The sequence below is a fragment of the Aedes aegypti genome, chromosome 2, assembly GCF_002204515.2.
Source record: "Aedes aegypti strain LVP_AGWG chromosome 2, AaegL5.0 Primary Assembly, whole genome shotgun sequence".
Taxonomy (NCBI): Eukaryota; Metazoa; Arthropoda; class Insecta; order Diptera; family Culicidae; genus Aedes; species Aedes aegypti.
Window position 1 is genome coordinate 441805133 of NC_035108.1, and position 16918 is coordinate 441822050.

The 16918-nt window shown below is 40.3% G+C and overlaps 1 protein-coding gene across 2 annotated transcripts in view; it reads left to right on the forward strand.

Moving 5' to 3' along the window:
• LOC5572056 (THO complex subunit 2) overlaps positions 1–16918 on the forward strand; it is a 38493-nt gene that overhangs the window by 20843 nt on the left and 732 nt on the right. For both annotated transcript variants that reach the window (XM_001653773.2, XM_001653774.2), the window contains exons 7-12: positions 58–1225; positions 1284–1622; positions 1686–1895; positions 9393–9430; positions 16560–16706; positions 16775–16900. In XM_001653773.2, coding sequence (XP_001653823.1) covers positions 58–1225; positions 1284–1622; positions 1686–1895; positions 9393–9430; positions 16560–16706; positions 16775–16900 — 2028 coding nt within the window. The remainder of the gene's footprint in view (positions 1–57; positions 1226–1283; positions 1623–1685; positions 1896–9392; positions 9431–16559; positions 16707–16774; positions 16901–16918) is intronic.

Below are 16918 nucleotides of genomic sequence, written 5' to 3' on the forward strand. Positions count from 1 at the left end.
TCTAAAACTAAAAGCTGAAAAGTAGAAACATTGTCTTACTCTCACTTTAAATTCTAGCAAAAGTACGATCAACTGCGCAAGGCGGATCAGAACTCGAAAAAGCTGTCCACTTCGCAGAAGATGGCCAAGTATCTGGAAGCGACCGCTTTTGTCATGAATCCGGTCATCGAATCGGTTCGTCCGCTGCACCCTCCGAAAGTCTGGGAAGACATCAGCCCACAATTCCTGGTAACATTCTGGTCCTTGAGCATGTACGATTTGCAAGTTCCGGCCGAAAGCTATCAGCGTGAAATCAACAAACTGAAACAGCTTTCCATATCAGCGATGGACTCGAAGGATCAAAACGCCTCCAAGAACAAAAAGGAACAGGAACGGCACGTGGCATTGATGGAGAAACTTCAGGACGAGCGCAAGAAGCAGCAAGAGCACGTCGACAAGATTATGCACCGGCTGACAAGCGAGAAGGATTCCTGGTTCCTTTCGCGCTCGGCCAAATCTGCCAAAAATGAAACCATTACTCAGTTCCTGCAGCTATGCCTTTTTCCACGATGCACTTTCACAGCGTTGGATGCCCTCTACTGCGCCAAGTTTGTCCACACGATTCACAGTCTCAAGACGGCCAACTTCTCGACCCTGTTGTGCTACGATCGGATATTTTGCGACATAACTTATTCGGTTACGTCCTGTACGGAAAACGAAGCTACTCGCTATGGACGTTTCCTGTGCGCCATGCTGGAGACTGTTATGCGTTGGCACGCCGACCAAAGCACCTTCAATCGCGAATGCTCCAACTATCCAGGTTTCGTTACAAAGTTCCGCGTCAGTAACCAATTCTCCGAAGCGAACGATCATGTAAATTACGAAAATTACCGTCATGTATGCCACAAGTGGCACTACAAGATCACCAAGGCCATGGTGTTCTGTTTGGACTCCAAGGACTACATGCAAATTCGTAATTCGTTGATTATCTTGATGAGAATTCTTCCGCACTTCCCGGTTCTGGCTAAGCTGGCTCAGATCATTGAAAAGAAGGTCGAGAAAGTCCGCGAAGAGGAGAAGAATCAACGCCAAGATCTGTTCGTTTTGGCTTCGAGTTACATCGGGCAGCTAAAGGCAAAGTCTGGCCAAATGATGCGAGAAAGCGACTTCCACCAGGTGTCGGAGAAACCCGTTAAAGTGGAACCGCAGGAGTCCTCCAAGGCCATGAATGGAGATAGCAAAAGTGGTACGTATATCCAGATCATTACCTTTTTAGAAAGTGATTTATTATTCTTTTCTATCAGAACGCAAAGAGATCAAATTGGAGAAGAAGGTCATCACGAGCAGCAGTTCGTCGTCCAGCTCGAAGCCGCAACAAAGTTCCAACTCATCGTCCAACAACGCGACCTCCAACAATAGCAGCAACTCCGACGTGAAGATCATAGAACGGGAAGTCAAAAAGGAAACGCCAGTACGGGAATCGACTCGCGAAACGTCGGTCAGCAGCAGTACGAAGGAAAAGTCCTCCAAGGAAATCAAACGGGAAGAGCGTGCCCGGGAGAAGGAACGCGAGCGGGAAGAGGCAGCCGCCGAGCGCAAGCGCGAAAGGGAGAAAGAAAAACGACGTGACAAAACTACCAGAGGTTTGTACAACGATTCATGATAAATGAAGTAAGGTAATATGATTATTGTGTCTCTTGAAATAGCCGCCCTGGCAGCAGCAGCCCAAGCTGAGTACGAACTTCAATTGCAACAGCAACAGCAGCAACAACAACAGCATCAGCATAGCAGCGAGAGGGAATCGCGTGCCAGCGAGAGGGACCGAGAACGCGATCGCACCGAACGGGACCTCAGCTCGGTGTCCAACTCCAGCAACGAGCACCGGCGCAGCCAGGATCCACCGGAGCACGACAGAGGTGCGTACGAGGGTTGAATTGGGATTTGGACTTAGTGAGGTACTTCCAGGGTGGTTTTGAAGGAAGGGATAACGTTGCGTAGTTGGCTACACGTTCGCTTTATATGTAGATGGTTATGAGTTTGATTCCTAGTTCTCCCAACAAAAAACTTCGTCAATCCGCATGAAGACAAAATATCAATACCATGTGGAAAACGATCAGCTCTCCTTAGCTGGCTTCGTCGTATACACGAATGTAGATCACACGAGAAGATGAACAGCTGTTGGTTTGAAGGAACGCATTCAGGTGCCTCACATCAAGAAAAGGAAGGCCGCTTGATTGCTCTGCAAGTGCAAGACACGACTATTTGCTTCCTCTACGCTCCTTGCGGTTCAGCATATCCCCTCAATCAATCCTGCACGGATGAGATCACCACAGTAGAAATCCGCTCTGCCATCCGAGTGAGGCTCACCGGACGTCTTACACGTCCGTTCGGGATCCAACGTTCGGTCCGGCAATGCGACCCGTTGTTCATGCATCTCTTAGCTGGTCAGATCGAACTGATTAATGGAAAACAGTGGCGCTCGATGTCGGGTTTTTCGAAGGTAATTAAATAAACACCCAATGGCTGCAAACAGAAAATGTGGTCAAAATTTTGAGTATTACCTTCGCAAAATCAATTCGATTATTGCTCACACTTAACTGGAATGTGCTGGTGGGAAAGTTCGCTCAACAAATGTGCCATTACTCGCTGCACACGTTGAACCTGTACCAGAATGTGATATTACACATTCGACACTTGGGTTAGTGAAGTGACTCTCCATTTCTCGAAAACTTATTCAATTAGTCTCAAGTCAGAAAACTTACCTTATCAATCCTGCGTGTTTCGCAGACGAAATTCCACAAGTTCCGTTCTCACCCAACTAGATTTATCACGTTTAGTTCCGTTTAATTCCAGAACTACAAAACGGCATGAGTTAGAATTTCAATTTTCGCAACCCAACCGCTACTTTCACCGCTCCGTTGTATGGAGAGACAAGGTGACTTAACTACGAATCAAAACAAATCACTACTTGAGCCGATTTTACACTGGTAGAAAAACGTCGAAAGTAACTGAATGAAACGGCTTATCATTTTGTTATAATTAGTTTTGTGGGAAATAATAGAAACTATTTAGTTTTTGAACGCGTGCTGATTGTATGCAAAATTTAAGCGATGTACACGGCGAAAAAATATTCAAAAGGTGATTCATTTTAAAACGATTTTAGAAGACAGGTTGTGATTCTTCTTAATTAATTTTCTCAAAACCGTATGAAAGTTACTTACATCGATTTGAAAAAGTAATCGAGATTTGATTTGCACGGCGAGTCACTTCACTCGAGTCGAGAATTGTCATCTCGCTATGAGTAGGCTTGATAGAAACTCATCTGCGATGCATACAAAGAGTAGGCGATTTTGCCGTTTTTCTGAGGAGAGAAAACTGAACTCAAAATTTTCTACACAGATTCTCAAGCGATTCGAGTGAGAGTGCAAAAAATGCGAGGATTTTTTTCAGGTACTCTCTCTCTCTCACTTGTTCTTTACTCACACTTCAAAAGAACTCTTGAGTCTGCCGCCCGTACAAACAATCGTCGGGGAGTTGGGAGAGCACCCTTATTTGATGGAATTTTACTCTGTTGTGTTTTGTGCTGCATCTTCCTCGCTCATTTTTCGTTGCCTTTCAGCTTAGCATTTTTTCGCTCCCTCGCAAAGAAGCAAAGGCAGCACGCAGCTCTAGAGTATTTCACCGAACTCTAATGATGTTGAGGAGCATTATCAACTCTGGCTATACGACACCGACAATTGTCACCTCACGCCACTCGTAGAATTAACCCAACTAGCGAGTTGTGGTACATTTCATCGGTGTTGCCATCACTTGAAGTGCACACGGCGAAGATCACATCAACGATGGGCACCACCGAGCAAGCAAGAGTTTTTTTTTTATTGTGTCGTCGGATTGTTACGTTACGTGAAGCTGAAAGTGGATTGTGGCGGCTCAGTCCAGGAAGAAGTATCAATTGGTGAGCTCCTTTCATGTTTTTATTTCAAGTCTGTAAAATTTGTATGACCACATTTAATCGTTCAGCGGTGAAATGGCAATATGATTTTTCATCAAACTATGAATTCTTCGTCACTATGAGTGTCGGCATAAACTCTTATTTATAAACTATTTATGTTTTACATTTTTTTTTTCCAAAAAAAACCCTTTCCTTTTAGTTTTGTTTTTGTAATTGAAGAAATACTTTGGATGATTCGCCACTGTGAGTGTAGATTTGCAAAAGTTTTACTTTATTCAGCAAACTTTGAATGGTTCGTCACTTCAAGTGTTGACATTATTTTCTTCTACTTGGAAATCGTTCATATCAATTGAGGGTATTATATTCGGAGGCATGTTTGTATCTCACAAATAATTATTTATCATGGTCTAATCGCTTATCAAAGTGAATCCTGTGACCCAAAGATCCTCCCAATTAACAAATCCCTCCCAATAACCTTTGTGGAAATGCAGAGGCAAACACGGTCTCCAAATAGCAAAGGTTACGCACTAACATTCCTTCTCCTAATTCCACCTGACTGCAAGCACGTGGCCGGTGCCGTTATTGACTGAATTATGCACATTGAAGAAATTTATGGCCAATCCCAGCCGAACTTCTAGTTGATGCTTTGTGCACCTTCACTGACCTCGGTCAATCACGGAATTACAACCATTGATATGTGTTGTCAGTCTAAGCTAAGTTAAGCTAAGCTAACCGTGTTCCATGTTGTTGATGCACTGCACACCCAGGTTAATTCCAGGTTAATGGACTTCAACACCCTTTCGCCGCCATAGTTCCTCTATGCTCAATTGACATGACCGTATTTAAAAAGTCATGAACATTTTTCATAATCAAGCCTTAGAATGTCTTCGACCTTTCGAGTAGTCCCCTTCGAGTAAACCGTTGTCGACAGGTCTGAACTATAGAACGTCACGCCGATAATCGATTCTGCACCATTTCTACGGAAGATGCTCACCGTACCCACATTTGTCAGCTCTATATTTAACGTGGTCAGAGATTCAAACAATGGTTGGCCTGTTTGGTTGATGCAGCGGCTACCCCACTAAACTGTTCATGCATTGAAGTCGCCATCTATTACTGATGGCTGCCGAAGCAGAAAAACCCCGGGAATCACAAACAACCGGGATATACCCGGGAATGTGGAGAACACACCGGGAAAAAAACGTATACCAAACAAAGCATATCCTTTTCTTTTAATTTCAAGCACTATGAGGGAAATAAGAAACATTTTCCAGGAGGTGCACGACTGTCTGATATTGACAACTCGTACATCGCATCGAGACTACCTTTTTTTAATGAAATCTTTGTAGAAACCCTAATGGAATCGAGGTGATAATTGATCAGTTGAAAGTTCTTTGAAAGATCACTGGCAAGATAGTTGGTAGATTGCTAATCAGGTTTTTAATGGATTTAAGAAAAAAACCTGGCTGATTTTTCTTGAAATTCTTAGTAGATTCTAAGAGGTTGGCGAAAAGCTAAACCAAAAAAATATTCGATAAATTTCTTGAGAGATCAGCAGATTTTTTTGTCAAAAAACCAGCTAGAACAATGTAATGTTTTTGGTCTGTTAAAAAGATCTCGTCTTGGATTGCAAAAGAGATTCATCAGATTAATAATTCCTCCAGGAACCTGGCCATGTCTAATGCATAATTACGAAGGCATTCTTGGAAGGGAATGAATTGGCAAATGAAATTTTGTTAGATACACGGAGCAGAAATTCATATAACTCCAATCGGCTTGTATCGGTCTGCCATCCCTATAGGGGCAATGGGGGCAATATAAACAGGGTCTACCACAAAAGGCCGAATCACAAAAGGCCGAATCACATAAGGCCGAATCACAAAAGGCCGAAAGCACAAAAGGCCGAAACATACAAAAGGCCGAATCACAGAAGGCCGAATCACAGAAGGCCGAATCACAAAAGGCCGAATCACAAAAGGCCGAATCACAGAAGGCCGAATCACAAAAGGCCGAATCACAGAAGGCCGATTTACGGAAGGCCGAAATTTTAAAATAAATTTTAGTGAAAGCCACAAACATTCAGCACATTTTTCTACAATATTATGGACATTTTTACAGTAGGGTTAGCGGGACAAGACGCACAAGTAACATTACTAGCTGAATAAGAGTGTATGGTTAGTGTTTTTTGGGTGTGTCAACTGGTCTGACACACCCAAAATAAATTCTATAATGGAAGCTTAAGTTGTCGCGCTGTTGTATTTTGTACAACATAAGTGTAAAAACCTCGCGAAAACTGGAAGGATATACAGTGCCTGTTCGATTTTGGCAACATGTCAAAAATTTTCATGTTGCCAAAATTGAACCGTTCCAAAATTTAATAATTGTTTTTATTAAAACTTGTATCGCCGTAATAATGACCACAAATTAAATTTCTTCTTCTTCTTCTTGGCATTACGTCCTCACAGGGACAAAGCCTGCTTCTCAGCTTAGTGTTCAATGAGCAATTCCACAGTTGTTACCTGAGAGCTTTCTTTGCCAAAGTTGCCATTTTCGCATTCGTATATCGTGTGGCAGGTACGATGATACTTTATGCCCAGGGAAGTCAAGGAAATTTCCATTACGAAAAGATCCTGGACCGACCGGGAATCGAACCCAGACACCTTCAGCATGGCTTTGCTTTGCAGCCGCGGACTCTAACCACTCGGCTAAGGAAGGCCCCACAAATTAAATTTACCTATTTTGAATATGGTAAGCCTTAAGAAGGCCCACAGAAACATTGAGATTGACATGATTTGTGACTGACCATGATCCATTTTTGTGTACATGGATTTCCGAGTTGCCAAATTCAAACCGAGTCAAAATCGAACGGCACTGTACGGTTAAAAGTATTCTTTGTAAACTTAGTATTCTTATGATCACTTAACTGCCCATAAACGCATAATTGTCCCATGTGAATAGGAAATCCAGCAAACATGGGACTGACATGCATTTATGGGCAGTTAAACACTTGTTATACCCTATCTCAGCAATCATTCTCCTACTTGTTGCGTAAAAGACTATGTTGGCATTATACCGGGCAAACGCTTGCTGTCCGAACTCGCTGTCGCTCGTCGGACCTAAAAATGGAAAAACATCCTCTGTTTGCATTATACCGGGCAAACGCCTGGATTTGCTATTTGCATGACACCGAATAGATGCTATACACAACCATCGGATATCGGAGGCCTTCTGCCGCCTCAGTTCCTCTATCCTCAATGTGGCTTCGCCGCATGTAAGTTTTGCACTGTTTACTGACATGACTGCATTTAACAAAGCATGGACTTGTTCTTTTCATATCCAAGCTTTATTTTGTGATTTAGCTTTTTGTGATTCGGCCTTGTGTGATTCGGCCTTTTGTGATTCGGCCTTTTGTGATTCGGCCTTTTGTGATTCGGCCTTTTGTGATTCGGCCTTTTGTGATTCGGCCTTTTGTGATTCGGCCTTTTGTGATTCGGCCTTTTGTGATTCGGCCTTTTGTGATTCGGCCTTTTGTGATTCGGCCTTCTGTGATTCGGCCTTCTGTGCATTCGGCCTTCTGTGATAATCCCATATAAACATACGGGGCAATATGAGCCACCCCGGTTTTGCCCTCAAAAACAGCGTTTTAATGTCTAGTGTCATTATAATCTGCTAAAGGATGCCTCAAATAGCCACCACAATAAAAACCGTAAGAATATTCGTTTGAACACTCAAGATATTTACAAAAATGTACAAATTTGTCCTTCGTCATGAAAAGCTTATAATTTTGGCAGTTTTTAATTAAGCCTATAAGACAATTATATTTATAATTCTGGTAAATTTTGCCAATCCATTGAAACTTCTGATCATGATGAACAGTTCGTGAGCGAAATTAGATTTCTTCGTAAACAAAATTAGGCTGATACAAATATTAATTTTCTTTTATGTCCGAGACCACTTGAAAGGTACGAGGGGGGGGGGGGATAAAAATAAATAAGGAACAAAAAAATAAAAATAGAAAAAAAGTTATTTTTTCGAATTTTTATTTTGAACGATAGTTGTTCAGCTTTTTTCAATCGTCCTCTGGACCTTTATTTTACCTGTGTTTTACTTCGAAAATTAAAAAATCCCAACTGATGCCAAAAAATTGATGAATCTTTTTTTTTCTCCCCTGCAAAATTTTCGGATTTTTGAAGGGGGGGGTGACATAAAAGAAAATTAATATTTGTATAAGCCTTATTGAAAAACAATATATCATTTTCAAGATGAAGGGGCGGGGCAAAATGAGCCGCCTAGATTTAAGCAAAACAAACGATGTTTGGGACATAAAAATGCATTGCCTAAATATACCAGATTATTTTTTTACTGTATAGTCATCTTTATGCACCATTACAAGTGGAACACTTTGCTAGAAAATACGTTGAACCAAGTATCGCAATTTAATACTAGTATAACATGGTCTGTTTACTATGTATTAAGTATCCTTAAAAAATAAGCCGCTAGAATCAATAATTTCAAGCAAAGCTAATACAATTTCCTTTCCAATAATGTATTCTTCACCACTAACTCTTCTCTGTACTGTTTTAAATAAAAATAATTCGATTGAATGAGGTGGCTCATACTGCCCCGTAGGGTGGCTCATAATGCCCCATATGGTTGGTAATCACGTAGAAAAACATGGTTTTCCAAAAAGTTCTTGAAATAATTTGCAAGTTGATGTTAACATTAATTATCGATGTAACATGGAAGATAACATTTTATAGTACAAGTCACTTGCATTTAAACCATATTTTTTGATGTTTTTCTATGCATTCCATGACGTTTTCCTTAGGCGTCCCATATTGCCCCGATCACCCCTAGCTGTTATCTGTTGAGACATATCTGTCACGAAATGTCCGTATAGTCTTGCCGAATGGCTGGGCGTTTTCGCTACGGATATATTGCCTACAACCACATGTCAGTCCGTTTTTTCTCTTTTTCTTTTTCTTTTTATTTTTCGCGTTAAATCCCCACTGGAACAAATACTGTATCTCAGCTTAGTGTTCTCATGAGCAACTTCAAAGTTATTAACTGAAAGTTTTCTCTGCCATTGTTGCCATTTATGTATTCGTGTATCCTGTGGCAGGTACGATGATACTCTATGCCCATGGAAGCCACGGGAATTTCCATTACGAAAAGATCCTGAACCGACCGGGAATCAAACCAAAACACCTTCAGCATGGCTTTGCTTTTGAGCCTCGGACGTTATCACTTGGCTAAGGAAGGGCGCACTATGTCCTACGTCGAAATTGATTCGAGGCTCGGAGAAACTTACGCCATGGTAGTATCATGTTTGCTGGATTTCCTATTCACATGGGATAGTTAATATGTTTGTGGGTAATATATGGGCTATTCGAATTCAATGCCGAATCATACGATAACGAAACTAACCTAATGTACCCTTCCTCTCTTATCTCGCTTTCAGAGGTGAAACGTCGCAAGCTGGAAAGTTCTACCTCAAAGGTTAGTATTGTGGTGTGAAAACACTTATCACAAAAAGAGTGCAAATTCGAAAGAAAAGATAGAGAAACCGCCGACCCGCACCGAAACCGGCACGAAGAGAAAAAACCCTGACCACACTGAAGTGCTAACGATTCGAGCGAAAAAGAAAAGAAATTAAGTGTTAAGTGTGACCCGTTGGTGGAAAGCATGGCTTAGGAGGGAATCTACGCGTATAGGAGTACATCCGGATAGGGTTCGCTATTGCCCTGTAGTACGATGCAGAACCTGTTGGGATTACCGAGGAATCAAGATGGACACCGCAGGAGACGAGAGACACCGAGCAATCTGGAGGTTTCCTTGGACGAGACCTGTAACGATTTTGAATTCCAATTACCGTGAATCTTTGCTACATATTCTGCCATTTATCGTCCGTCTCAAATGATGACGACCCCACTATAGTAATTTTAAATAAAGTTGAATACATGAATGTAGTATTGCTGTAAGATTTTTGTAAGCTACTCAAACTGAAACATGAAAGGGGTAGATTCACGGCTACGTTAGAATTGGAGATACATTCGGAAGTAACGGGAACAATTTTCGGAGGAGCCCAACGAGGAAGCGGAATCATTCAACGCTGGTTCCAGGAACATGGTCAACGCACAGAAGGACAAGCCTAAAGGATGATAACCATCACGATGTAAATGTATTGCACAAAAACTACGAAGTAGTTTCAAACACAAGCAGTAATGGTGTCTGGAGGTTCATGACCACAAAACTTAAACCTCAAGTAACTTAAAACGCAATGAAATGGGAGGAATGCTAATCGGACGTGCAAAAATGTTACGAGACATGTCAGTAACAAGGAGAAAAGGCACCATATATAGAAAACCAATAACTGTGGCTTGCGAACTCAACATATCGGAGATCTTTGGAGTGAATGAAACCACACAAATTCCATACCCACGGATTACATTATAATGAGATGTCAACCCATCCAAAGGACAACCTCGAATGCTGAAAGGAACGCCATCCGTTTTGGAAGCAGATATGAAAACTGCGGAGAATGTAGTTTTCGCAGCGCTAACATGTGAAACGCGCCATGTTGCCGAAGTTTTTGCGCAAATCTGTAGTTTTTGTCGAGTTTCTATCAAAGAACTTTTCTTCAAACGTGTTGGCCTAACTTCCATATCGAATAATCGTTGCACACGTCTAATACACAGCAATATAAGTCCACTCGCGTAAATCTCAAACCAATTAACTTCCACAACCGTCTAATATGTGAATTACGCGTGTTATAAAAGTGAACCAGAGTTCCTCTGCAACCCGGGTCGGCGTTCGACAATAGGCTCCCCAGTAGGTGCTTGCGGTTGGGTTTTGTGCAGTGTTGTACCAGGGTCTGTAATTTTTGATCAGCGATCCAGTGAAGCGCTCGTAATCGATAGAACTTTTCGTAGCCTGTCCTCTCTTCCGTGGGTCTTCTTCTGTCGGTGCCCAAGGTACGTATCACTTTCACAAACAGACGGAAACAAAATGGTTATGTGCGCAAATATTTTCCGTACCCGAACGAATAATTCAATACTTTGGGATGTTATGTTATAACGTGCTAGGCAAGTTAACAAATGCTGAATAACGACATTGAATTCATAAATGACTGAATCCTGAGTCGTACTTCTTTCGTTTGGGACTGAATTTTCAATGTATATGTAAACTAAGCACTCAGTGTGGAAAATGTGCCTCTTTTTTAGATAGCTTGATATTATAGTTTCTTCAAACAAGTTACACAGTTTTTAACCCTAAACGACAAACGATCTTTTTTCATAACCTCCCCAAGCCGTTTTTATGATTATGCTGAATGTTTGTTTTAAACACGACACAATGAAGAGTGTATCATATTTCTTGCTCAATGAACTTTTTGGCGGCACAGGTTATCGTATGGAATATTTCGATTTCAAACTTTCTTAGAGACTATCTCAAGAGGTTCAATTTATATGATAGATCGTTTCGAACGATTGGTTCATGCATGAAAACATTCAGGAATCTATCGGAGCAAAAATCGAAAGGACCTTCTCCTTGCTTTCAATTCTGATTCGAAATACCTAAGCACGAATTTCCACTGGGTACTTTAAAAAAATCAAAATACTATTCCTGGATTTCTTTTAGTGATGTATCTACCAATTCCAGTTTTCCACCGATTTTTCAGAACTACTTGGGTACTTCCATGATTCACTTTGGCATGGGAGGTTTTTCTCGGTCGAATTGTCTGAAACTTTGTAATGACAAGCGTTCGAATACAACGCATATAGTGGCCAAAAATGAGCTTTGTAGCCGAAGTGAATCAGAAGTGCCGTAAATAGGATCCGTCTCCCTACATATAGCTTTCTGGGGAATGGTTTTCTTGGGTATGTTATAGAATTCCTAATACACCTCAAGTTTACTGTAAACTGAACAATTTGTATCTAAACATCTATGCCAAGCTTATGGGAACGCATTTTTGTGAACTATCATGATGGATATCTACTTTCCGAGAATTGAAATGGTTTAGTATCCAACAAGTCTGTAACTGGTTCTTCCGGGTGTTAAGCCTGATTGACCACATCCAGTACATTCTAAACGGTCCAATACTCCACAATTATAATGTTGAATACCAGATCTTAATGATCATTCCAATTAAAACAGGGTGTCTACTACCTGGAAAAACCTGTAATTATCAGGGAATTTCATTTAACCTGGAAAGACTTGGATTTCTCAGGGAATTTCGATCACAATCAGGGAAATTATTTTGAGGCAGTAATTCGTGATATAATATGCTCACGACAAAAGATTTTTGCGTCTAAAGCCAGTGCTTTATTTCCTAGAAAACCGCCGCAATTTCAGCTGTGTTTCATTAAAAGATTAAAATATATAGGGCTGGTAGCAGGTTTCTTTTCAGAAACCATTTTTATGCAGGTCTTTAAAAAATATCTATTTTTGATAAAGGGTGTCCACGATGAAATTGCCACACAAAAAATTGATTCGCAAAATTCGAGTTTTCATCCGATTGCCATCAAATTTTCAGGGATTGAAAAATAACTATTAAACTTGATTTTGCCATTTTACTGGTATTTTATTTACAGTCCATACGCAAATGCCCGCACCTTGGCCTTAACCCCGGCCATAAGATTCTGCAGAACCTGTGAATCAACCGTGTGTTGCATGTAAACCCATACTTTCTTCAATTCCTCGATTGTCTTCATTACCTTAGGTCGTTAGAGAGATTTCAGAGTGTGGCACCCTTTAAAAGGTCTATGAAGTCTCTAACCGAAATGGTCTCTTAAGTCTCTTTTTCATTATCTTGCTTGCAGATAACTATGATGCAAAATGTTTTTTCACATTTCTCGAAAATAGCTTCAGGAATTATCCTAGTAGTTTCTCCAGAGGATTCATTTGGAATACTATCGGGAACTAATGCAGGGTTTTCTCCAAAAATTCATCTACCAATTCTTTCAGTAATTTTTCAAAGGATGCTTACAGGAATTTCTCTAGAATTTGCTTCAGGAAATCCTTGAGCACTTCAACGTTACTACCTCCAGTAATTTTCTCAGCGATTACTTTGTCCAATTTTCAAAAGACTATCCTAGGACTTCCTCCAGATATCACTTTTCAACCGAATTTTCCGGTTGTGACTTTCAAAGATTACCACAGATTTTTTTTTTAAGAAAACCCGCAAAGGTTAATTTAAGAGTTTTTGAAAAAAATCGTACATGGAATTTTTTTTCCAAGAAACCCGACAATAATTTCTACGCCATTTTATCTACGATTATTCTAAAAAACTGCTCCAAAAAATCCTCGAAGGATTATTCGGGTGAATCTATTGAGCACATTTCAAATAATTCGTGTGGGCTTCGTTTCAAATTTCAAATAAATTTTTTTTAATTTCAAATAAAATTTGTGGGCTTCGTAGCCGTGCGGTTAGTGTCACCAAGGCATTTAGCCGCATCGTGCTAAGGAGTGTGGGTTCGATTCCCGCCTCAGGCCGAAAAACTTTTCGACAGGAATGTTTTCCGACTGTGCCACTGGGCGTTGCATGCTAGTCCGTTGTCTAGTGTGGTGCTTCCTTCAAAGGGCAAAATAGCCCACTGGAAGCGTTAACGTGTAGTGTCTTTTAAAATTCCTCAAATTCGACCTGTGTTTCGTTATTGAGTTCCTCTAGAATTTTCTCCAGCATTTCATCCAAGGATTTTGGGGTTCTTCCAAACGTTTTTCAATGAGTTTCTCAAAAATCCCCATCGAATATTCTTCTTCTTTTTTCTGGCGTTACGTTCTCACTGGGACAGAGCCTGCTTCTCAGCTTAGTGTTCTTATGAGCACTTCCACAGTTATTAACTGAGAGCTTACTATGCCAATGACCATTTTTGCATGTGTATATCGTGTGGCAGGTACGATTATACTCTATGCCCTGGGAGGTCGAGAAAATTTTCAACCCGAAAAGATTCTCGACCAGTGGGATTCGAACCCACGACCCTCTGCTTGGTCTTGCTGAATGGCTGCGCGTTTACCGCTACGGCTATCTGGGCCCCTCCATCGAATACTAAAAAGTTCATTTAAGGTTTCATACCAATTAACACTACATCTTTTTTATCAAGAAATCAACCGATCATTCCTGCACTATTTTTTCGGGATTTCGTCCAGTAGTTCCTTTACAAAATCCTGCGAGATATTATTCAGAGATTCGAATGATTTTTTTTTAAGCATCTTAGCAAAAATCTTGAAAATTTCCTAAAAGTTCTTCAAGAATGAGTCTTTCTAGAAATTGTATTCATCAAGGGTGACGTAAGAACATACATAACTTTTAACAAAAGTTACTAAAAGATTTGCGTTAGGAATTTTTTCAATAATTTTTTTTTTTTTTTGAAAAATTGTGTTCATATTTCCTTGGAGAAATGCATGAAAAACTCCTGGAGGAATTTTTACAGGTCAGATTTGTATGAATACTTGCGAATACATCGGTAATATAAGTTTTTATTTTAAAATATTGTAACAAATCAAAATAACGTTTTACTTTTGCGCCCATGAAGCTGTCTTAGGTATCCAAATAACCCATGGAAATGAATGGTTCATAATCTTTTTTTTTCTGCACGAGAACGCAGCACTAAAAATACTTCAAGAAGGAGCATACTGATGCACTAGAAAGTTCTGTTCTGTTCACGATGATGAACAGAGCTCTTACAAACGAAATCAAAGACACTATCATTGGTAGCTTCAGCATGCTTTAAAAAAATGTCTAGAAGTGTATAAATAGCTATTAAATCAAAAAACACAATACAATTTGTCCATTAGTTTGTTTAGCCATATAAAATTAGAGTATTTTTTGAACCTGGAAATATCAGGGAATTTCATTTCTATAATTTCTGTTTAAAACGAGTAGACACCCTGTAAAATTTATTTCTTTGCAAGTTTTTGTAAGTTCGCTGAAATATTAGAAAATGTCAGTCGCCGAAATGGATTTTTCTCAGTATCAATACAAGATACACTACTTCGGAAGTAGGAAGCATTAGAGAGCATCCAATAGAAATATTAGTAGTAGAACGCTAGTAGCGCTGTTGTCACAAAACTGATTTTAATTATTCACACCTTTAATTATGGTTTTTTATTGTTTGTTCAATGCCTTGTCGTTGTTTATGTTTTTATAATTAATTTGACACTTTGATGCCCGGTTCTCCGGCTGTCAATTCGTGGCAAACTAGATGTTGGTAACACGAACAGCAGCGACATTAGCATTCTTAGGTTAATGCTTCTACTGAGCATCCGGATGCGAATCGAATGCACCACTTCCGAAGTTGTAGATTCTCGCACAGATTCTGAGAAAAATCCAACATCGGCGAGAAATCGTTTCTAACTTTTTACCGCGCCGACAATAATAAAGATAACTTATCTTGTCACAAAGAACAGCCCTTTCCTATGATCACTTTTAAAAACTAGCTATGTGTAGGAATAAATACTGATCAAAAATTATTGAAACCAGTTAAGTATTCGCTGAGCGGTGATAGTTTCCGTATGTATGCCTTCAATCAGGCCTACACGGGTTTACCGCAACGGAGTTCTACAAAGATTGCTCAAGGAATCCCTCGGAAAATTTTTTCGCGGATTTCTCGAGCGATTGTTTTATGATTTGTTAAACGTGTAACATCTCAGAATCCAAAGCCGTCACAATGGCCGATTTGTGCCTCTACTCACGTTTTCAAAGGCACTAAATTGGACAAATAGTGAATGAACAAGCTTGAGCTTTTTATTTTAAACTTTCTTATAGTGAACAAAGCTAGATTTTGTATTGTGGTTCGATGCCTCCTTCTCAAGAATTGTGCCTTTAAAGATCTAGTACAAAGTTATTTCACCTTAGAGAATCCCTCTAAGAGATGTTATATCTACCTTTATACCTTGATGGCTACAGCGTAGCGTCACGCCATTGCCTGGCGTATTGTAGAGCTCCACTACTTTTGCCTTTCTTGGTTGGTGAAGAGTCCTTGATCGGCCACCTAACCAGGATTGCGCTACCTACATCGTGCTAGAGAAATGGAAACTTTTCCAAACATCCGTCTTGTTATTCATCGCTCAATGCTTTTTGCAATGCAATCTGCTGATGACCTTTAAGAAACATTCTCGATAAAACAGTATTACTAGTACTTCATTAGTCAGCCCGAGACTGATTAGTAAAAGAATCACTTTTGTGCTTATGAAAAAGTTACACTAAGTGGCCATTTGGTATAATGTTGTTTGGCGTTCCATCATAGTTATGCTTCTTCTTTTCAAACAGGCTGTTTATCATGTTATACCAAATGACTGCAATTGGCTTTATGTTAAACGACTTTATGCGAACAGATCTTCTGTCTATCTTGTAGTACAAAACCCTTATTCTACATGTAAATAAAATAAATCAGTGATTCTGATCATTCTTGATTGACCCCAACTCTGCATATGTGAGATAAATAATTTAGCTATCATTTCGACAGCGAAGATACTGCAGAGTTACTCCTGAATACTTAGAGACGGCCTTCTCGTACCTAGTCTAATCTATACTGCCGTCCCAACAACGGATCGAACGAAATTGTATCCCGAAATCAGGTATTTCCGACACACTATTGGAACACCCTTCCCTTTTCGATTCCCGTTTTAGAGCAAACACGGCGACGACGGCGGTACAATCCAGTCCTCATCTTCCGCGGAGTCCAAAAAGGAACGCAGCAGTAAGTCCAAGGACAAGCGAGACAAAACGGACGAAGAAAAGGAACTCCGCAAGGAGCGTAAGCTCGGCCGAAAGCGGGTGAGGTTTTTGCGTGAATTTGAATTGGAAAATTCCAATGACATGACCATTTGTTCCATTTTACGTAGGATCGTGCCGAGGAGATCATGCTTGCGGAGAAACGTCGCCGCGAGGAGGAAAAAGCCAAGTTGCATTTGCAAAACGGCGAAGACGATCTCGGTACATCGCATCGCGATAAGCATCATCATCTGAGGGTAATTGAACTGACAAAT